The 21,616-nt window shown below is 50.6% G+C and overlaps 1 protein-coding gene and 3 non-coding genes across 4 annotated transcripts in view; all 4 read left to right on the top strand.

Annotated features, from left to right (window-relative positions):
• Nucleotides 1-6,723: 6,723 nt before the first annotated feature.
• The window catches only part of TXNDC16 (thioredoxin domain containing 16), a 79,544-nt gene continuing 64,651 nt past the window's right edge, over nucleotides 6,724-21,616 (top strand). Inside the window, exons 1-5 of the mRNA XM_060262847.1 lie at nucleotides 6,724-6,889; nucleotides 12,446-12,528; nucleotides 17,071-17,144; nucleotides 19,843-19,917; nucleotides 20,864-20,985. Of these exons, the coding sequence (XP_060118830.1) occupies nucleotides 6,724-6,889; nucleotides 12,446-12,528; nucleotides 17,071-17,144; nucleotides 19,843-19,917; nucleotides 20,864-20,985 (520 nt within the window). The remainder of the gene's footprint in view (nucleotides 6,890-12,445; nucleotides 12,529-17,070; nucleotides 17,145-19,842; nucleotides 19,918-20,863; nucleotides 20,986-21,616) is intronic.
• On the top strand, nucleotides 18,034-18,100 carry TRNAT-AGU (transfer RNA threonine (anticodon AGU)). Its single transcript has one exon. It is a non-coding gene; the product is annotated as a tRNA-Thr (tRNA).
• TRNAA-GGC (transfer RNA alanine (anticodon GGC)) lies at nucleotides 18,162-18,233 on the top strand. The gene has a single exon. It is a non-coding gene; the product is annotated as a tRNA-Ala (tRNA).
• Nucleotides 18,299-18,370, top strand: TRNAA-GGC (transfer RNA alanine (anticodon GGC)). Its single transcript has one exon. It is a non-coding gene; the product is annotated as a tRNA-Ala (tRNA).

The following is a 21,616-nucleotide window of genomic DNA, read 5'->3' on the forward strand; positions in this document are numbered from 1 at the left end:
TATTGATGTTTGCCTTCCATTTAAAAACTGCTGACCGAGCCGCTCTTCATTTCTCTGCATGTATAGAAACCTTATTTTGCTTTGATGCAAGCAGCTCTACCTCATAGCACTCAGTGTTATTTTTTTTTTAATCTCTTAGCATCCCCGGTGTGGTACTTTATTTTTGAAATCCCCTGTATTTCATTGAAAGGGAAACCAGCCTGAAACCCTCTTAAAAATGGGATACGCAAAACACTTTTGATTACAGGATGTAACTGTGACTTCTGTGCAAACGTAACGTAGATTCATGGATTATATAGATTCATGGAGGGTAAGCCTATCAGCGATTACCAGCTATAGGGGGTCGGAGCAAGGTTGCGCTGCCTCTATAGTTCACAGAAGGAATTATGGAATTGCTGCGCTTCACTCTGAGGATGTCTCCCCTTGTGGGGAAGGCAGACAGGAGCGAGGCCATGCCGCTTCTTTCTTCCGCCTGGGTCCCCGGGCAGATGAAAGAGGCAGGAAGCTGGGCCTCGAGGAGAGCACACACAGGTGCACAGTCTCGCCACTCTCAATTTCCCAGGTCTGCGGGCCAGGCAGCCAAGAGCGGTGGAGCAGTCTACAATCTCCTTTCCCTTCCTCCCCCACAACAGACACCCTGTGAGGTGGATGGGGCTGAGAGGGCTCTCACAGCAACTGCCCTTTCAAGGACAGAGTCTCAGAGCAGCCTGCAATCTCCTTTCCCTTCCTCCCCCACAACAGACACCCTGTGAGGTGGGTGGGGCTGAGAGGGCTCTCACAGCAGCTGCCCTATTAAGGACAGAGTCTCGGAGCGGCTCACAATCTCCTTTCCCTTCCTCCCCCACAACAGACACCCTGTGAGGTGGGTGTGGCTGAGAGGGCTCTCACAGCAGCTGCCCTTTCAAGGACAGAGTCTCAGAGCGGCTCACAATCTCCTTTCCCTTCCTCTCCCACAACAGACACCCTTTGAGGTGGGTGGGGCTGAGAGGGCTCTCACAGCAGCTGCCCTTTCAAGGACAGAGTCTCGGAGCGGCTCACAATCTCCTTTCCCTTCTTCCCCCACAACAGACACCCTGTGAGGTGGGTGGGGCTGAGAGGGCTCTCACAGCAGCTGCCCTTTCAAGGACAGATTCTCAGAGTGGCCTACAATCTCCTTTCCCTTCCTCCCCCACAACAGACACCCTGTGAGGTGGGTGGGGCTGAGAGGGCTCTCCCAGCAGCTGCCCTTCCAAGGACAGAGTCTCAGAGCGGCTCACAATCTCCTCTCCCTTCCTCCCCCACAACAGACACCCTGTGAGGTGGGTGGGGCTGAGAGGGCTCTCCCAGCAGCTGCCCTTTCAAGGACAGAGTCTCAGAGCGGCCTATAATCTCCTTTCCCTTCCTCCCCCCACAACAGACACCCTGTGAGGTGGGTGGGGCTGGAGAAGGCTCTCACAGCAGCTGCCCTTTCAAGGACAGAGTCTCAGAGCGGCTCACAATCTCCTCTCCCTTCCTGCCCCACAACAGACACCCTGTGAGGTGGGTGGGGCTGAGAGGGCTCTCACAGCAGCTGCCCTTTCAAGGACAGAGTCTCAGAGCGGCTCACAATCTCCTCTCCCTTCCTCCCCCACAACAGACACCCTGTGAGGTGGGTGGGGCTGAGAGGGCTCTCCCAGCAGCTGCCCTTTCAAGGACAGAGTCTCAGAGCGGCCTATAATCTCCTTTCCCTTCCTCCCCCACAACAGACACCCTGTGAGGTGGGTGGGGCTGGAGAGGGCTCTCACAGCAGCTGCCCTTTCAAGGACAGAGTCTCAGAGCAGCCTGCAATCTCCTTTCCCTTCCTCCCCCACAACAGACACCCTTTGAGGTGGGTGGGGCTGAGAGGGCTCTCACAGCAGCTGCCCTTTCAAGGACAGAGTCTCGGAGCGGCTCACAATCTCCTTTCCCTTCCTCCCCCACAACAGACACCCTGTGAGGTGGGTGGGGCTGAGAGGGCTCTCACAGCAGCTGCCCTATTAAGGACAGAGTCTCGGAGCGGCTAACAATCTCCTTTCCCTTCCTCCCCTACAACAGACACCCTGTGAGGTGGGTGGGGCTGAGAGGGCTCTCACAGCAGCTGCCCTTTCAGGGACAGAGTCTCAGAGCGGCTCACAATCTCCTTTCCCTTCCTCTCCCACAACAGACACCCTTTGAGGTGGGTGGGGCTGAGAGGGCTCTCACAGCAGCTGCCCTTTCAAGGACAGAGTCTCGGAGCGGCTCACAATCTCCTTTCCCTTCCTCCCCCACAACAGACACCCTGTGAGGTGGGTGGGGCTGAGAGGGCTCTCACAGCAGCTGCCCTATTAAGGACAGAGTCTCGGAGCGGCTCACAATCTCCTTTCCCTTCCTCCCCCACAACAGACACCCTGTGAGGTGGGTGGGGCTGAGAGGGCTCTCACAGCAGCTGCCCTTCCAAGGACAGAGTCTCAGAGCGGCTCACAATCTCCTTTCCCTTCCTCCCCCACAACAGACACCCTGTGAGGTGGGTGGGGCTGAGAGGGCTCTCACAGCAGCTGCCCTATTAAGGACAGAGTCTCGGAGCGGCTCACAATCTCCTTTCCCTTCCTCCCCCACAACAGACACCCTGTGAGGTGGGTGGGGCTGAGAGGGCTCTCACAGCAGCTGCCCTTTCAAGGACAGAGTCTCGGAGCGGCTCACAATCTCCTTTCCCTTCTTCCCCCACAACAGACACCCTGTGAGGTGGGTGGGGCTGAGAGGGCTCTCACAGCAGCTGCCCTTTCAAGGACAGATTCTCAGAGTGGCCTACAATCTCCTTTCCCTTCCTCCCCCACAACAGACACCCTGTGAGGTGGGTGGGGCTGAGAGGGCTCTCCCAGCAGCTGCCCTTCCAAGGACAGAGTCTCAGAGCGGCTCACAATCTCCTCTCCCTTCCTCCCCCACAACAGACACCCTGTGAGGGGGGTGGGGCTGAGAGGGCTCTCCCAGCAGCTGCCCTTTCAAGGACAGAGTCTCAGAGCGGCCTATAATCTCCTTTCCCTTCCTCCCCCACAACAGACACCCTGTGAGGAGGGTGGGGCTGGAGAGGGCTCTCACAGCAGCTGCCCTTTCAAGGACAGAGTCTCAGAGCGGCTCACAATCTCCTCTCCCTTCCTGCCCCACAACAGACACCCTGTGAGGTGGGTGGGGCTGAGAGGGCTCTCACAGCAGCTGCCCTTTCAAGGACAGAGTCTCAGAGCGGCTCACAATCTCCTCTCCCTTCCTCCCCCACAACAGACACCCTGTGAGGTGGGTGGGGCTGAGAGGGCTCTCCCAGCAGCTGCCCTTTCAAGGACAGAGTCTCAGAGCGGCCTATAATCTCCTTTCCCTTCCTCCCCCACAACAGACACCCTGTGAGGTGGGTGGGGCTGGAGAGGGCTCTCACAGCAGCTGCCCTTTCAAGGACAGAGTCTCAGAGCAGCCTGCAATCTCCTTTCCCTTCCTCCCCCACAACAGACACCCTTTGAGGTGGGTGGGGCTGAGAGGGCTCTCACAGCAGCTGCCCTTTCAAGGACAGAGTCTCGGAGCGGCTCACAATCTCCTTTCCCTTCCTCCCCCACAACAGACACCCTGTGAGGTGGGTGGGGCTGAGAGGGCTCTCACAGCAGCTGCCCTATTAAGGACAGAGTCTCGGAGCGGCTCACAATCTCCTTTCCCTTCCTCCCCTACAACAGACACCGTGTGAGGTGGGTGGGGCTGAGAGGGCTCTCACAGCAGCTGCCCTTTCAAGGACAGAGTCTCAGAGCGGCTCACAATCTCCTTTCCCTTCCTCTCCCACAACAGACACCCTTTGAGGTGGGTGGGGCTGAGAGGGCTCTCACAGCAGCTGCCCTTTCAAGGACAGAGTCTCGGAGCGGCTCACAATCTCCTTTCCCTTCTTCCCCCACAACAGACACCCTGTGAGGTGGGTGGGGCTGAGAGGGCTCTCACAGCAGCTGCCCTTTCAAGGACAGATTCTCAGAGTGGCCTACAATCTCCTTTCCCTTCCTCCCCCACAACAGACACCCTGTGAGGTGGGTGGGGCTGAGAGGGCTCTCCCAGCAGCTGCCCTTTCAAGGACAGATTCTCAGAGTGGCCTACAATCTCCTATATCTTCTCCCCCCACAACAGACACCCTTTGAGGTGGGTGGGGCTGAGAGGGCTCTCACAGCAGCTGCCCTTTCAAGGACAACTCCTGCGAGAGCTATGGCTGACCCAAGGCCATGCTAGCAGGTGCAAGTGGAGGAATGGGGAATCAAACCCGGTTCTCCCAGATAAGAGTTTGCACACTTAACCACTACACGAAACTGGGACTTTTCCACTTAGTAAAGAGACATATAATCATAGAGTTGGAAGGGACCTTCAGGATCATCTAGTTCAACCGTCTGCAGGAAATTCAGAGGCTTCCCCCCCCCTCCCGTGACCCCTGGTTCATGACCAGAAGATGGCAAAAAACCTCAAAGACTCAGACCGCCTTACGATCTCCTATATCTTCTCCCCCCACAACAGACACCCTGTGAGGTGGGTGGGGCTGAGAGAGCTTTCATAGAAACTGTCCTTTCAAGGACAACTCCTGCAATAACTATGGCTAACCCAAGGCCATTCCAGCAGCTGCAAGTGGAGGAGCGGGAAATCAAACGCGGTTTTCCCAGATAAGAGTCCGCGCACTTCACCACGACACCAAAGTGAGTCATCCCTTCCAGTTGGTCTGTTTAATGATCTGCCTCAGTTTGCAGAATCAGCATTGGTGTCAGATGGCCATCTAACCTCTCTTTAAAAACCTTCAAGGAAGGAGAGCCCACCACCTCCCGAGGAGGCCTGTTCCACTGCGGAACTGCTCTGTCAGGAAGTTCTCCCTAATATTTCGTTTAAAAGTCTTTTGATTTAATTTCAACCTATTGGTTTTAGTCTGATCTTCTGGGGCCACAGAAAACTAAGATAACTGAGGGGATGTGAGAGAGGTTTATAAAATTATGCCTGGGACGGAGAGAGAGAGAGAGACAAAGAGAACTTTTTCTCCTCCCAAAATATTAAAACTCCTTTACCCAGAGAGTGATTAAAATGTGGAATTCGCTGCCACAGGGGTGTTGGAATGGCCACAGGAATAAACAACTTTAAAAGGGGATTAGATAGATTCATGGAGGAGAAGTCTATGAGTAGTTACGAGCCATGGGGACTAAAGGGGACGCTCCATATTCAGGGGCACTAATCCTCTGAATCTCAGAGCAAGGAGACAACATGAGGGGAAAGAGGAATGTCTCAGCTCCTATGCCCTGTTGTTGGATCTCGAGAGGAACTGGCTGGCCACTGTGTGAGACAGGAGGTTGGACTAGATGGACCCTCACTGGTCTGATCCAGCAGGGCTCTTCTGATGTTTTTATGAAGGCCTCAGCCTCTATGCCCTGTTTTAGGCCCTCCAGAGGAACTGGCTGGCCTCTGTGTGAGACAGGAGGCTGGACTAGATGGACCCTCACTGGTCTGATCCAGCAGAGCTCTTCTGATGTTCTTATGAAGGCCTTGGACTCTATGCCCTGTTCTTGGCCCTCCAGAGGAACTGGATTGCCACTGTGTGGGACAGGAGGCTGGACTGGATGGACCCACACTGGTCTGATCCAGCAGGGCTCTTCTGATGTTCATATGAAGGCCTTGGCCTCTCTGCTCTGTTGTTGGCCCTCCAGAGGAACTGGTTGGCCACTGTGTAGACAGGAGGTTGGACTAGATGGACCACTGGTCTGATCCAGCAGGGCTCTTCTGATGTTCTTATGAAGGCCTTGGACTCTATGCCCTGTTCTTGGCCCTCCAGAGGAACTGGTTGGCCACTGTGTAGACAGGAGGTTGGACTAGATGGACCACTGGTCTGATCCAGCAGGGCTCTTCTGATGTTCTTATGAAGGCCTTGGACTCTATGCCCTGTTCTTGGCCCTCCAGAGGAACTGGTTGGCCACTGTGTGGGACAGGAGGCTGGACTGGATGGACCCACACTGGTCTGATCCAGCAGGGCTCTTCTGATGTTCTTATGAAGGCCTCGGCCTCTATGCCCTGTTTCAGGCCCTCCAAAGGAACTAGTTGGTCTTTGTGTGAGGCAGGATGCTGGACTAGAGGGACCCTCACTGGTCTGATGCATCAGGGCGCTTCTGATGTTCTTATGAAGGCCTCGGCCTCTCTGCCCTGTTTTAGGCCCTCCAGAGGAACTGGCTGGCCACTGTGTGAGACAGGAGGCTGGACTAGATGGACACTCACTGGTCTGATCCAGCAGGGCTCTTCTGATGTTCTTATGAAGGCCTCAGCCTCTATGCCCTGTTTCAGGCCCTCCAAAGAAACTAGTTGGTCTCTGTGTGAGACAGGATGCTGGACTAGAGGGACCTTCCCTGGTCTGATCCAGCAGGGCTCTTCTGATGTTCTTATGAAGGCCTCGGCCTCTCTGCCCTGTTTTAGGCCCTCCAGAGGAACTGGCTGGCCACTCTGGGAGACGGGATGCTGGACTAGATGGATCACTAGCCTGGTCCAGCAGGGCTCTTCTGATGTTCTTACCTTCTTGCATTTGAGTAAACGTGTACGTATCAAGCATATTGATGATGAAAATAATCTTTATTATTCTGAGTTGGTTTTAAGAATAATTGAGCAATATTTGAATGGTAAAGGTGGCTAGCACTAGATCTGGAACCTGAGGTTTCAAAAACACTTGTGTCAAATTCTTTTTAAGAGCCGTCCCTCAGAGTGCCTGAAGTCATGTCGTCCCCACCATCTGAAGGATGGGCTCTCCTTTGCTGTCTTCTGCTCCTGGGCGCATTTCCATCAAGTAACGGAGAAGACACTTTTTCAGAGCTGAAACTCCAGGAGTATTTCAGCGGCTTACCAGCATCAAAAGCATCCTTGGTTTATTTTAGGAGAGAAGGTGAGTATTATCACTTCATACAGATTTTATCACCTTTGGCTCATGGGGGAAGGAAAGGGAAAGGAGGGAGGAAAGGAAGGGAGAAAGGATTGAAGATTGGCTTAGTTGGAGTATGGAAGAACTCATTTGTCAGAGACTGGGAAGGGGCCAAAAGACTACTGAATTCCCAAACAAGGTTGACATCTTTTCTGGCACGTGCCAAGTGTTTTTAAAAAGTGGGTGGGGCCAAGTAGGGCTTTTGCGCAGAAAGTCTTCTGATTGGCTGTTGGAGAATTGATTGACTTTGTAGATTTTTTTAAAAAATGTGGCAACAGCTGCCGCCACAGCATCAGGATCTGCACTGACTGAAGTTAAGCTGCGGCAATCGTGTTGTCGCTGGCTCCGCCTCCTGAAGCAGCCATGTTGCCGTTGCACCCACCATGCCGTATCAGAAATTCCAAATGGGCCTGCAAGCTCAAATAGGTTACAATGTTCCCTCTAAGCTGCAGAGTCTTGTGAGCAAAAAATTCTACTTTGTGAGCTACTGGCCTTAAAGTTGTGAGCTACTGTATCACTTAGTGTTTTAGTGCGGTCCTCCTTCCTGAGCAAAGACAAAAATGTGTGAGCTGGAGGCTAAAAATCTGTGAGCTAGCTCACACTAACTCAGCTTAGAGGGAACACTGGTTGGAGAGTCCCCTAGGTTTGGAGTTCCCTCACCAGAACAATATTCCATTCACTATAACAGGGCCGGGAGACTTCGCAATTCAAGTTGGAGGAGTTAGCAGCAAGATACAGGGTCAGCCGGAACAGGAAGTGTGGTGTAGCAGTTGGAGCCTCAGTCTAGGATCCAGAACAGGGGTGGCCAAACTTGCTTAACGCAAGAACGTAAGAGAAGCCATGTTGGATCAGGCCAGTGACCCATCCAGTCCAACACTCTGTGTCACATAAGAGAAGCCATGTTGGATCAGGCCAATGGCCCATCCAGTCCAACACTCTGTGTCACAAAGGAACATAAGAGAAGCCATGTTGGATCAGGCCAAGGGCCCATCCAGTCCAACACTCTGTGTCACATAAGAACATAAGAGAAGCCATGTTGGATCAAGCCAGTGGCCCCTCCAGTCCAACACTCTGTGTCACAAAGGAACATAAGAGAAACCCTGTTGGATCAGGCCAGTGGCCCCTCCAGTCCAACACTCTGTGTCACATAAGAACATAAGGGAAGCCACGTTGGATCAGGCCAGTGGCCCCTCCAGTCCAACACTCTGTGTCACAAAGGAACATAAGAGAAACCCTGTTGGATCAGGCCAGTGGCCCCTCCAGTCCAACACTCTGTGTCACAAAGGAACATAAGAGAAACCCTGTTGGATCAGGCCAGTGGCCCCTCCAGTCCAACACTCTGTGTCACATAAGAACATAAGAGAAGCCATGCTGGATCAGGCCAATGGCCCATCCAGTCCAACACTTTGTGTCACATAAGAACATAAGAGAAGCCATGTTGGATCAGGCCAATGGCCCATCCAGTCCAACACTCTGTGTCACATAAGAACATAAGGGAAGCCATGTTGGATCAGGCCAATGGTCTATCCAGTCCAACACTCTGTGTCACATAAGAACATAAGGGAAGCCATGTTGGATCAGGCCAATGGCCCATCCAGTCCAACACTCTGTGTCACAGCGGCCAAACCCCCCCCCCCCCAAGTTCCATGAGGAGGTTCACAAGTGGGGCTAGAAGCCCTTCCACTTTGCCCCCCCTCCAAGCACCAAGAATACAAAGCATCACTGTCCCAGACAGTTCCAATAATATGTTGTGGCTAATAGGCACTGATGGACCTCTGCTCCATATTTTTATCCAATCCCCTCTTGAAGCTGGCTATGCTTTTAGCCGCTGCCTCCTCCTGTGGCAGTGAATTCCACATGTTAATCACCCTTTGGGTGAAGAAGTACTTCCTTTTATCCATTCTAACCTGACTGCTCAGCAATTTCATTGAATGCCCACGAGTTCTTGTATTGTGAGAAAGGGAGAAAAGGACTTCTTTCTCTTTTTCTCCATCCCATGCATAATCTTGTCAACCTCTCTGTCACCCCGTAATCGATGTTTCTCCAAGCTAAAGAGCCCCAGGCGTTGTGCACTGGGATTGTGTATCCTCAGGCTATGCTTCATAGTGGTTCTATTGTGTATAAACTTGCAAGCCACATAGAATAAATTTCAGTTGTCTGAGAGCCGCAAGACATGAACGTCAGATGTTTGAGAGCCACAAGGGAAGGAAGGAAGGAAAATAGATGGGAAGGAGGGGAGAGGTGGAAAGGAGGGGAAGCAACTTTAAACACAACTTTAAACACATTCTCCAAGCTGCCGGATAGATTGGCTTGGAAAGTGATTTAAAGAGAGAAATGCCTTCTCCAAGTTGGCCGATGTGGGGCAGCGAGAGCCACATAATATGTGTGAAAGAGCCACCCCTGATCCAGAAGATCTGGGTTCAGATCCCAGCTCAGTCGTAAAACTCGCTGGAAGGCTGAGACAGGCAGGAAATCTGTTTCCTCTTACTTTGCACAGTGATGCAAAATTCAGAGTGGTGGTGGGGAAAACAGTCCTAGCAGGTCTGCTCAGGAATACCTCCCGTCTTAATCACTGGGGCATATTTTTAGGCAGGGGTGGAGTTCTAGCGGGAGCTCATTTGCATAAGGCCACATCCCCCTGATGTAGCCAATCCTCCGAGAGCTTACAGGGCTCTTTTTTGTAAGCTCTTGGAGGATTGGCTACATCAGGGGGTGCGGCCTAATATGAGAAGGAGCTCCTGCTAGAATTCCACCCCTGTTTTTAGGAAAGTATTCTTAAGGATTTCAAAAGTTGTTTGCACCTGCACAGAGTTACATGTTTATTTGGGTTAAAAGGTAACGGTAGTCCCCTGTGCAAGCACCAGTTGTTTCTGACTCTGGAGTGACGTTGCTTTCGCAGCGTTTTCACGGCAGACTTTTTACGGGGTGGTTTGCCATTGCCTTCCCCAGCCCTCTACGCTTTCCCCTCAGCAAGCTGGGGACTCCTTTGACCGACCTTGGAAGGATGGAAGGCTGAGTCAACCTGGAGCCGGCGACTTGAACCAGCTTCCGCTGGGATCGAACTCAGGTCATGAGCAGAGGGCTCCGACGGCGATACTGCAGCTTTACTGCTCTGCGCCGCGGAGCTCCTGTTATTTGGGTTGGTCCTCATAAAAGCCTTTTCGTGGATTGCGCTTTGGATTTGTCTGTTATAGGAGCTCAATTTGACTGTCTTGGAAATGGGTTGCACTTCAATTCTGAATTGATCCATTTTGTTTAAACTTTGGGGGCCTTCCAGAGAGCAGGGGTCCCTTGTAACGTTCCTTTTGCTTCAGCAACTGCCAATTCAGAGCAACGGTAATGGGGCTTCCCGCGTGGGTTTCCTCGCATTTTCCCTGCCCTGTTCCTCCACAGCCATTCCCTCATGCGCCTCTAGAGGGAGTTATTTTTTTAAAATATCCTCACTCGCTAGATTGCTGTAGCATTGTATTATTATAACGATCTATCAGTTTGGTCCTCTGAATCCCTAGTTTTCAATTTTTTTTAAAAAAAGTAAGTCTTTAGCCCTTTTCATTGTGGAGCTAGAAGGGGAAAGGTATATCTCAGCAACAAAAAGGGCAGGGGTGGCCAAACCGCGGCTCGAGAGCCACATGTGCCTCTTTCGTGCATATTGTGTGGCTCTGGAAGCCCCCACCGCCCCATCAGCCAGCTGGGAGAAGGCATTTGTCTCTAAATCACTTGTCTCTTTAAATCAGGAGAGACAGTTTGGTGTGGAGAGCCAGTTTGGTGTAGTGGTTAAGTGTGCGGACTCTTATATGAGAGAACTGGGTTTGATACCCCACTCCTCCACTTGCAGCTGCTAGAATGGCCTTGGGTCAGCCATAGCTCTTGCAGAGTTGTCCTCGAAAGGGCTGATTCTGGGAGAGCTGTCTCAGCCCCGCACACCTCCCAGGGTGTCTGTTGTGGGAGGAGAAGATATAGGAGATTGTAAGTTGCTCTGAGCCTCTGATTCAGAGAGAAGGGCGGGATATAAATTTGCAGTCGTCTTCTTCTTCTTTCCACCTCTCCTTCCCTCCCTCCTCTTCCATCTATTTGCCTTCCTTCCCTCCTTCCTTGCGGTTCTCAAACACTTTGACGTTTTTGTCTTGAGGCTCTCAAACACCTGACATTTATTTGCTGAGGCTCTTAGGCTAAGGAACTTTTGCTGCCCCTAGTCTAGGGAAAGCTGGGAATTCATAGGACCTAAGCAACAGATCTTTACAGCATTTTAATCCTATGGCAGTCTTGCTATTGCTGGTTTTTTTTTAAAGGAAGAGGAAACTGTGGCTGTGAGAATCATGACAGGGGAAATGGCACTGAAGCCCTTGGCACCTTTTGAATGGCCACGTGCCTTCTGCACAGAACCAAATGTGCTCCAGCTGTGTATTGGCAGGAAACAGAAACAGAGAGCTTGGAAGGGACCCTAGAGGTCATCTAGTCCAGCCCCCTGCACGATGCTGGAAATTCTCATTTGCCTTCCCCCACTTTCCCAGTAACCCTTGCTCTATACCCAGGGGAAGGCAAAAAAAAAAAATTTCCAGGATCCCTGGACCAACCAAAGAGGAGGATCCCCTTCTGACCCCAAAATGGTGATTGGCTATACTTGGGCATATAAGAAATGGCCATGAAAGCAAAACAAGATCAGTTCCTCTGGAGAAAATGGATGCTTTGGAGGGGGGACTCTACCTTGCTGAGGTCCTTCCCCCTCCAAACCCCACAGTCCCCAGGCTCCACCCCCCCAAAAGTCCTGGAAATTCCCAACCTAGAGTTGGCAACCCTAATCCATCCAGATTTTCTGCTCTCTCTCTCTCCTCTGTCCCCTTCTGTCTGCAGCCCCTGTTCTGACTGGTTTTCCTCCATGCAGGCCCCAAGAGCCAAAACATGGTGGCTTAGTTCCAAAACATGGTGGCTTAGTTCCAAAACATGGTGGCTTAGTTCCAAAACATGGTGGCTTAGTTCCAAAACGTGGTGGCTTAATTCCAAAACATGGTGGCTTAGTTCCAAACATGGTGGTTTAATTCCAAAACATGGTGGCCTAGTTCCAAAACATGGTGGCTTAGTTCTCATGGTTCCCTTTTTTATTTGTCCAGGGAGATGATGATTGACACTGTTGGGGCCAGGCAGCAATTTTTCTCTAGGCCATTTTGGCCAGGGATCCTGGAGGGTTTTTTGGCCATCTTCTGAGCAGGGATCACTGGGTGTGTGCGTGTGTGGTTTTCCTGCACTGAGCAGGGGGGTTGACTAGATGACCCTGTAGGTCCCTTCCAAGTGTAGGATTCTTTGCTTCTGCGGCAGTCTAAAGAGCCCTTGTGCCTTCTTTTGGCAGTAGAAAATGTGGTAGTCAAGCTGGTATATGTTGTACTGCGCACAGTCATGGCAGAAGCTCTCCGTTTGCCGGTGAGGCAAACGATAGGATCTGTGTGCTTTCAGCGACGTGTCAACAGTTACAGGAATAATGGATTGTGACAATAAATCAGAACATTGTTCTTGTTGCTGTTGTAGCCTCTCAGTCTGCAGATGTGTTCCTGGAACAGCTGGAGAACTCCGTAGAAGCTCTTCGAGATTATGGAATTTCAGTCTTGAAGGTAATTCAAAGCAATTTTCCCTTGCCTTAGAAATGGCTTGGGAAGTCTTTTCGAGAGCCACTGTGGTGTAGCAGTTAAAGCTGTCAGACTAGTATCTGGAAGACCCAAGTTCGAATCCCCACTCTGTTATGGACGCTTGCCTGGTGACCTTGGGCCAGTCAAGGCCTCTCAGCTTAGCCTACCTAGGCTGGAAAACTGAGCTGAAACCAATAAAATGAATTTTAACAGGGATAAATGTAAAGTTCTGCATTTAAGTAGGAAAAATCCAATGCACGGTTATAGGATGGGGGGAGATTTGTCTTGGCAGTAGTCTGTGCGAAAAGGATCTCAGGGTCTTAGTGGATCGTACGCTGAACATGAGTCAACAGTGTGATGCGGCAGCTAAAAAGGCAAATGCAATTTTGGGCTGTATCAACAGAAGTATAGTGTCCCGATCACGTGATGTGATGGTATCGCTTTCCTCTGCTCTGGTAAGACCTCACCTGGAGTCGTGTTCAGTTTTGGGCACCACATTTTAAGAAGGATATAGACAAGCTGGAACGGGTCCAGAGGAGGGCGACGAAGATGGTGAGGGGTCTGAAGACGCTATGAGGAAAGATTGAAGGAGCTGGGCATGTTTAGCCTAGAGAGGAGAGGTAATATGATCACCATCTTCGAGTACTTGAAGGGCTGTCATATAGAGGATGGTGCGGAATTGTTTTCTGTGGCCCCAGAAGGTAGGACCAGAACCAACAGGTTGAAATTATATCAGAAGAATTTCTGGCTCAACATTAGGAAGAACTTCCTGACCATTTTTGCGATTCCTCAGTGGAACAGGCTTCCTTGGGAGGTGGTGGGCTCTCCTTCCTTGGAGGTTTTGAAACAGAGGCTAGATGGCCATCTGACAGCAATGAGGATCCTGTGAATTTAGGGGGAGGTCTTTGTGAGTTTCCTGCATTGTGCAGGGGTTTGATGATCCTGGAGGTCCCTTCCGATTCTATGATTCTACCTTACAGGGTTGTTGTGAGGATAAAATGGAGGAGAGGAGACTGAGGGAAGCCATCTTGGGTCCCCATTGCAGTGAAAGAAAGTAGAGAAATGAAATAAAATAAATTTGCTTCCAGCTCCCAAACTGATCTGTACCAGCAAGGTGGCATCGAAAAGCTCTTGGTAGTCCCATAGTCCAACAACATTGGTCTTAAATAGAGACAATTATAAACTCTGTGCTGCAGATAAAAATACCGCTCGGCCCTGAAAGCAGTTTTATTAGGCAGTTGGATACTCCCTGATACGGATAGACATAAGAGAGCAATGACATCTATATTACTGTCCATAGCAAAAAAAACCCCTGTTACCTAATAAATGGAATGACAAAAAAGATGCCATGAATTTATAATTGGAAGGTAAAAATTGGGGATTTTTGGTTGTTACAGATTTTCTGGGCTGTGTAGCTGTGATCCTGGCATTGTGAGACCTGACGTTTCGCCAGCAGCTGTGACTGGCATCCTTAGAGTAGATATAAATTACCTACCTACCATCTTCTTCTCACTTTGACCCAGAGAGAACTCCAGTTTTCTGGGTGACACCTCTGAGAGCCCTCTCCAGCCCCACCCACCTCGCAGGGTGTCTGTTGTGGGGGGGAGGAAGGGAAAGGAGATTGTAGGCCGCTCTGACTGTCCTTGGAAGGGCAGGTGCTGTGAGAGCCCTCTCCAGCCCCACCCACCTCGCAGGGTGTCTTTTGTGGGGGAGGAAGGGAAAGGAGATTGTAGGCCGCTCTGAGTCTCTGTCCTTGAAAGGGCAGCTGCTGTGAGAGCCCTCTCAGCCCCACCCACCGCACAGGGTGTCTGTTGTGGGGGAGGAAGGGAAAGGAGATTGTAGGCCACTCTGAGACTCTGTCCTTGGAAGGGCAGCTGCTGTGAGAGCGCTCTCCAGCCCCACCCACCTCACAGGGTGTCTGTTGTGGGGGAGGAAGGGAAAGAAGATTGTAGGCCGCTCTGAGACTCTGTCCTTGAAAGGGCAGCTTCTGGGAGAGCCCTCTCAGCCCCACCCACCTCACAGGGTGTCTGTTGTGGGGGAGGAAGGGAAAGGAGATTGTAGGCCGCTCTGAGTCTCTGTCCTTGAAAGGGCAGCTGCTGTGAGAGCCCTCTCCAGCCCCACCCACCTCACAGGGTGTCTGTTGTGAGGGAGGAAGGGAAAGGAGATTGCAGGCCACTCTGAGACTCTGTCCTTGGAAGGGCAGCCTCTGGGAGAGTCCTCTCAGCCCCACCCACCTCACAGGGTGTCTGTTTTGAGGGAGGAAGGGAAAGGAGATTGCAGGCCACTCTGAGACTCTGTCCTTGGAAGGGCAGCTCCTGTGAGAGCCCTCTCAGCCCCACCCTCCTCACAGGGTGTCTGTTGTGGGGGAGGAAGGGAAAGGAAATTGTAGGCCGCTCTGAGTCTCTGTCCTTGAAAGGGCAGCTGCTGTGAGAGCCCTCTGCAGCCCCACCCACCTCACATGGTGTCCGTTGTGGGGGAGGAAGAGAAAGGAGATTGTGAGCCGCTCTGAGCCTCTTTGAAGTGGAGGGCGGGATATAAATCCAATATCTTCTTCTTCTTCTTAATAAAGTTATTGGAAAAATTAAAAAGAAAAGAAAAGTGCTCAGTAGCCACATGCTGTGACACTCTTCAGTTTAGCCAGAGGTTTACCATGGACTGCTGCAAGCAGGGCGAAAGGTCTCTCCATAATCTCAGATGCACACTGTTTAGCGGGAGGTCAGGCGGTGGGGGAGGGGTGGGGATTTGTTATGGAAGGAAGAAGATCCCGATGTTGAGAAATGTCAGTCACACGGCACAGAGAGCGAGCTGGACCAGACTCGTTCTGCTGTGATAAGATAGTGATGTCAGGGAGGTGATTTTTAACGTCAGAGTCCTTTCAAGTGATTCATTAAAGATGTTCCACCCCACCTCCGTCCTTCTCCAAGGCTGTACAGTGTCACAAACAGATATAGATAGCAGGCAAAGCAGAATGAAAACATGCAATTAAATCAGCGTCAAATTGAATTGGAGATCGTTATCTTTTTAAGAAGGTGACCAGGCAGCATAGAGTGTCAAGACCCAGAGCCTTCTAAAAGAGTTTAAAGGGTTTAATTGTTGTTTTTATGTTTATGTGTTTCTTCTTAGCTTTGGTTTTAATTGCTTTAATGGTCTGTTGTTGGGGGGGGGGGTTCAAGAGCAGATAAAGGTTTCTTTAGGAACTAAGAAAAAGGTAGTCCCCTGTGCAAGCACCAGTCGTTTCCGAATCTGGGGTGAATTTGCTTTCACAACATTTTCACGGCTGACTTTTTATGAGGTGGTTTGCCGTTGCCTTACCCAGTCATCTACGCTTTCCCGGTATGGGAAGTATGAGTCCTTGCTGGGGACTCATTTTACCGACTTCGGAAGGATGGAAGGCTGAGTCAACCTCCAGCCGGCTACCTGAACCCAGCTTCCCCCGGGATTGAACTCAGGTTGTGAGCAGAGCTTAGGACTTGCAGTACTGCAGCTTTACCACTTTGTGCCACGGGGCTCTTTATTTAGGAACTAACACATTTTTTAAAAATAAGTTGCTGTTTGTGTCGTCTTGAAAGCTCTCTGGCCCTAATGTTCAAAAGAGCTACGCTAGGACCTTTTTGTAATACTGAGCAGAATTTTTCTTGCTGACCAATATGTTAAGAATATTAAGAACATAAGAGAAGCCATGTTGGATCAGGCCAGTGGCCCATCCAGTCCAACACTCTGTGTCACATAAGAGAAGCCCTGTTGGATCAGGCCAATGGCCCCTCCAGTCCAACACACCGTGTCACATAAGAACATAAGAGAAGCCATGTTGGATCAGGCCAGTGGCCCATCCAGTCCAACACTCTATGTCACATAAGAACATAAGAGAAGCCATGTTGGATCAGGCCAGTGGCCCATCCAGTCCAACACTCTGTGTCACATATGAACATAAGAGAAGCCATGTTGGATCAGGCCAGTGGCCCATCCAGTCCAACCCTCTGTGTCACATAAGAACCTAAGATAAGCCATGTTGGATCAGGCCAATGGCCCCTCCAGTCCAACACTCTGTGTCTCATAAGAACATAAGAGAAGCCATGTTGGATCAGACCAATGGCCCATTATATATATATATATATATACACACACACACACACACACATACACACTGTGGCTAATAGCCACTGATGGACCTCTGCTCCATATTTTTATCTAACCCCCTCTTGAAGGTGGCCATGCTTGTGGCCGCCACCACCTCCTGTGGCAGTGAATTCCACATGTTAATCACCCTTTGGGTGAAGAAGTACTTCCTTTTATCCGTGGATCAGGCCAATGGCCCCACCAGTCCAACACTCTGAGTCACATAAGAACATAAGAGAAGCCATGTTGGATCAGGCCAGTGGCTTAGCCAGTCGAAGAAGGAGTCACCGCCCACACCACGCTGGTGCTTCTCTGATGATAGCACTATCCACCGTTTCCATGGCACTTTGTGAAGTGCAGAGAGTTTTGCGTACATCGTCTCAGTGCCAGGGTATCTTTTTTTCTTTGCAGGTGAACTGCCACCGAGAAGAAATATTAGGATACTGTAGAGAGGACAGTTCTGTGGGGAAAGCGTACCTTTTCAGGTAAGTACATCATTTTGTTGCAGATGCAAATGTTAAAACCGATTGGAGTTACAAAGGAAATGTTTTGAGGACCGGGCCGTCCCCAAGCCCAGGAGAACAGGGGCTTGATTGATTGCTCGATCGAGTGATTTTACTTCATTTAGAGCTCACCTGTCTCACCGAGGTTCAGCAGACTACAAAATATGAAAAACGATGCTGTACAATGAAAAAACAGGGACGGGGAGAAAGACTAAACAACCAGAAAACACCAGCTATCTCCCTTGTATAATGAAAACCATGCATTTAATGTCTCCAGCACATAAAGAATACACAAAACACTAGTATTATTTATGAGAAAAATTCAGAATGCTGTAACACACACACTGTCCCCAATAAATACAATATCCAGAATAACATAAACCAAACCACCCAAGTTCAATTACATTTCCAGGCTTCCAAGGAATATGTAATGGGGAGGGACGGTGGCTCAGTGGTAGAGCGTCTGCTTGGTAAGCAGAAGGTCCCATGTTCAGTCCCCGGCATCTCCAACTAAAAAGGGTCCAGGCAAAAATAGGTGTGAAAAACCTCCGCTTGAGACCCTGGAGAGCCGCTGCCAGTCTGAGAAGACAATACTGACTTCGATGGACCCCGGGTCTGATTCAGTAGAAGGCAGCTTCAAGGATGAAAAAAGGGGAGGGAAGGTGATTCAGTGGCAGAGCATCTGCTTGGGAAGTAGAAGGTCCCAGGTTGAATCCCTAGCATCTCCAACTAAAAAGGGTCCAGTCAAATAGGTGTGAAAAACCTCCGCTTGAGACCCTGGAGAGCTGCTGCCAGTCTGAAAAGACACTGACTTTGATGGACCCAAGGTCTGATTCAGTAGAAGGCAGCTTCATATGTCTAGTGGAGGGACGGTGGCTCAGTGGTAGAGCATCTGCTTAGTAAGCAGAAGGTCCCAGGTTCAACCCCTGGCATCTCCAAAAAAGGGTCCAGGCAAATAGGTGTGAAAACCTCAGCTTGAGACCCTGGAGAGCCATGAATGGGGCTGTGGCTCAGTGGTAGAGCATCTGCTTGGCAAGCAGAAGGTCCCAGGTTCAATCCCCGGCATCTCCAACTAAAAAGGGTCCAGGCAAGTAGGCATGAAAAACCTCAGCTTGAGACCCTGGAGAGCCATGAATGGGGCTGTGGCTCAGTGGTAGAGCATCTGCTTGGCAAGCAGAAGGTCCCAGGTTCAATCCCCGGCATCTCCAACTAAAAAGGGTCCAGGCAAAAATAGGTGTGAAAAACCTCCGCTTGAGACCCTGGAGAACCGCTGCCAGTCTGAGAAGACAATACTGACTTCGATGGACCCAGGGTCTGATTCAGTATAAGGCAGCTTCGTATGTAAAGATTTGTACGACACTCAAAGGTGACATAAATATATTCCCCAACGGTGCATAAAGTACGTTCTCAACGGAATTTCGATCGTTACATTTCCCGTTTCGATTAGCATCTTTGTCAAGAGATGCACATGCGAATAACCAAAAAAGTATAAAAGTAAAGAAACGACAGGCTAGTAGAAGCATCGCTATCCAACTGAAAATACAACGTTGCAATGGCTAGAGGTAGATGTATGCTGCCCAGCCCATATCATAATGTTGCAGTGATGTTGTCTTTTTAGCTGGAGAGCGATGCCTCTACCTTGTTGTTCGTTTGCTATTATGCTCTTAGGTTATTCACATGTGCATCTCTTGACAAAGAACTGGTGTGAATGGGGAATTGGTGATCTTATGCGTCTGCAGCGTTCTTACATTCAGGAGCCTTTCCTTAGATGAGAAATGTTGTTGCGGTGGAACGTATTAGGAGAGATGGTCCCACAGACGTTTGCATCCAAGGCTGTGAAGGGCTTTGGAAGTGAAAACCAGAACATTGAATTGAACCCAGTGCATAAGGACAACTGAAGAGCCCTGCTGGATCAGACCAATGAGGGTCCATCTAGTCCAGCATCCCGTCTCACACGGTGGCCAACCAGTTCCTCTGGAGGGCCAACAACAGGGCAGAGAGGCCAAGGCCTTCATAAGAACATCAGAAGAGCCCTGCTGGATCAGACCAATGAGGGTCCATCTAGTCCGGCATCCTGTCTCACACAGTGGCCAGCCACTTCCTCTGGAGGGACAAAAACAGGGCAGAGAGGCCAAGGCCTTCAGAAGAACATCAGAAGAGCCCTGCTGGATCAGACCAATGAGGGTCCATCTAGTCCGGCATCCTGCCTCACACGGTGGCCAACCAGTTCCTCTGGAGGGCCAACAACAGGGCAGAGAGGCTGAGGCCTTCATAAGAACATCAGAAGAGCCCTGCTGGTTCAGACCAGTGAAGGTCCATTTAGTCCAGCCTCCTGTCTCACACAGTGGCCACCCAGCTGACTTGATTCCACCAGAAGTTTTCACTGTTGGAAGGGATTTCAGTAAGTGGAGTGGGGGGGGGCTCAGTTCCGCCCTGGATTCCCTCCCCACCCTGAGGGCAGTGTGGTGTAGAGGTCAGAATGTTGCCGTAGGACCTGGGAGACTCCGGTTTGAATCCCCTCTCTGCCGCAAAAGTTCAGGGGTGACCTTGGACTAGTTGAAGGTGCTTTGCTTGTTTTTGAGGAAGAAGGTGGGGGCAATATATAAAAACAAGACAGAAATAAAACAAACCTCAGCCTAGTTTTCACAAGCTTTTGCTGCGCTTTTGTCTCCTTCTCCAGGGGCCAGGTGCTGGTTCGAGAGCTCCCGACAGACGCTTTGTTCAGCGTGGACGCCATCGTAGCCAACGTCCTCTTGTGAGTCGACCTGCCATCTCCTGGTTTCCATGGTTGCAGATCCAAGTTGGCCTGTGGTAGATCAGCTAGAATTGAGTCTCCGAGCCCCTTACAGCAGTTCCCAGCTGTTCTGGTCTCTACCTAAGGTTGCCAATCCCCAGGTGGGAGCAGGGGATCCCTGGTTTGGAGGCCCTCCCCCCACTTCAGGGCCATCAGAAGGCGGGGTGGTGGTGGTGTCTGCTGGGCACTCCATTATTCCCTGTGGAGACCGATTCCCATAGAGTATAATGGAGAATTGATCCACAGGTATCTGGGGGTCTGTTTTTTGAGGCAGAGGCACCACATTTGCAGCATAGCATCCAGTGCCTCTCCCCAAAATACCCTCCAAATTTCAAAAGGATTGGACCAGGGAGTCCAATTCTATGAGCCCACATAGGAGGTGCCCCTATCCTTCATTATTTCCAATGGAGAGAAGGCATTTAAAAGGTGTGCAGTCCCTTGAAATGTGATGGCCAGAACTCCCTTTGGAGTTCATTGATGCTTGCCACACCCTGGCTCCTGGCTCCACCCCCAAAGTCTCCTGGCTCCATCCTCAAAGGAGGGTAAAGGAGATTGTGAGCCGCTCTGGAATTCAGAGTGAAGGCAGGATACAAATCCAATATCGTCCTCCTCTTCCTTTCCTTCTTCTTCTTCCTCCTCCTACCTCCCTGTCGTCACAACAACCCTGTGAGGTGGGTTTAACTGACAGAGAGCAGTGAACTCAATGTCCAAGGAGGGATTTGAACTCGGGTCTCCGTACTCCCAGCCTGACGAGGCAGCCTCTACTTTGACTTATTGTCCCAAAACTGTGAGTGGGTGGATGCGTGTCCCACCCTCTGAAGCCCAAACGGGCCTTCTCCCTCTAAGGAGACACCACTGCGTATTGGCGGGAGCTTCATCCACCTTTCTCTCCTGGTCTCCTTCACAGTTGTCTCCTCTTTAACGAAGTGAAATACGTCGCCACGCTAGAAGACCTCCGGAATCTGGAAAACGCTCTTCGGGGTCAGTCGGACCTTGTGTTTGCTTACATCCAAGCTGTTGGGACCACAGGTAAAGACATCCAGCTACTTCACTCGACACCTGAGAGTGCCTCAGCCGGTCTTTTCTCTCTGAAAATCTCAGCATTGGCTTTCTTGGAGCTTCCCCCAGCCTAAAAAGGACCCGTTTTGCTTGCGGTGTGACTCACAGGACTCAGCTTTTAGCTTTGGGATTTGCCTGAGGTTGTATACCATATTGTGGTTTTTGGAAAAAAAGATATGCAGTTGTAAGGGTAAAGTCGTAAGAAGGCACCCAGACAGGGAAAGCGATAATATTGTCATCAGTGATGACGTAAGTAATGCCAGAATAGAATCCTAGAGTTGGAAAGGTCCTCCAGGGTCATCTAGTCCAACCCCCTGCACAATGCAGGAAACTCACAGACACCTCCCCCTAAATTTACAGGATCCTTATCACTATCAGATGGCCATCCAGCCTCTGTTGAAAAACCTTTGTTTAAAAACCTCCTTCTGTCTTAGAATCCTCGAGCTGGAAGGGACCACCAGGGTCATCTAGTCCAACCCCCTGTACAATGCAGGAAACTCACAAACACTTCCCCCTAAATTCACAGGATCTTCATTGCTGTCAGAGGGCCATCTAGCCTCTGTTTAAAAACCTCCAAGGAAGGAGAGCCCACCAGTTCGCA

Source organism: Heteronotia binoei, chromosome 21 (genome assembly GCF_032191835.1).
Source record: "Heteronotia binoei isolate CCM8104 ecotype False Entrance Well chromosome 21, APGP_CSIRO_Hbin_v1, whole genome shotgun sequence".
NCBI lineage: Eukaryota > Metazoa > Chordata > Lepidosauria > Squamata > Gekkonidae > Heteronotia > Heteronotia binoei.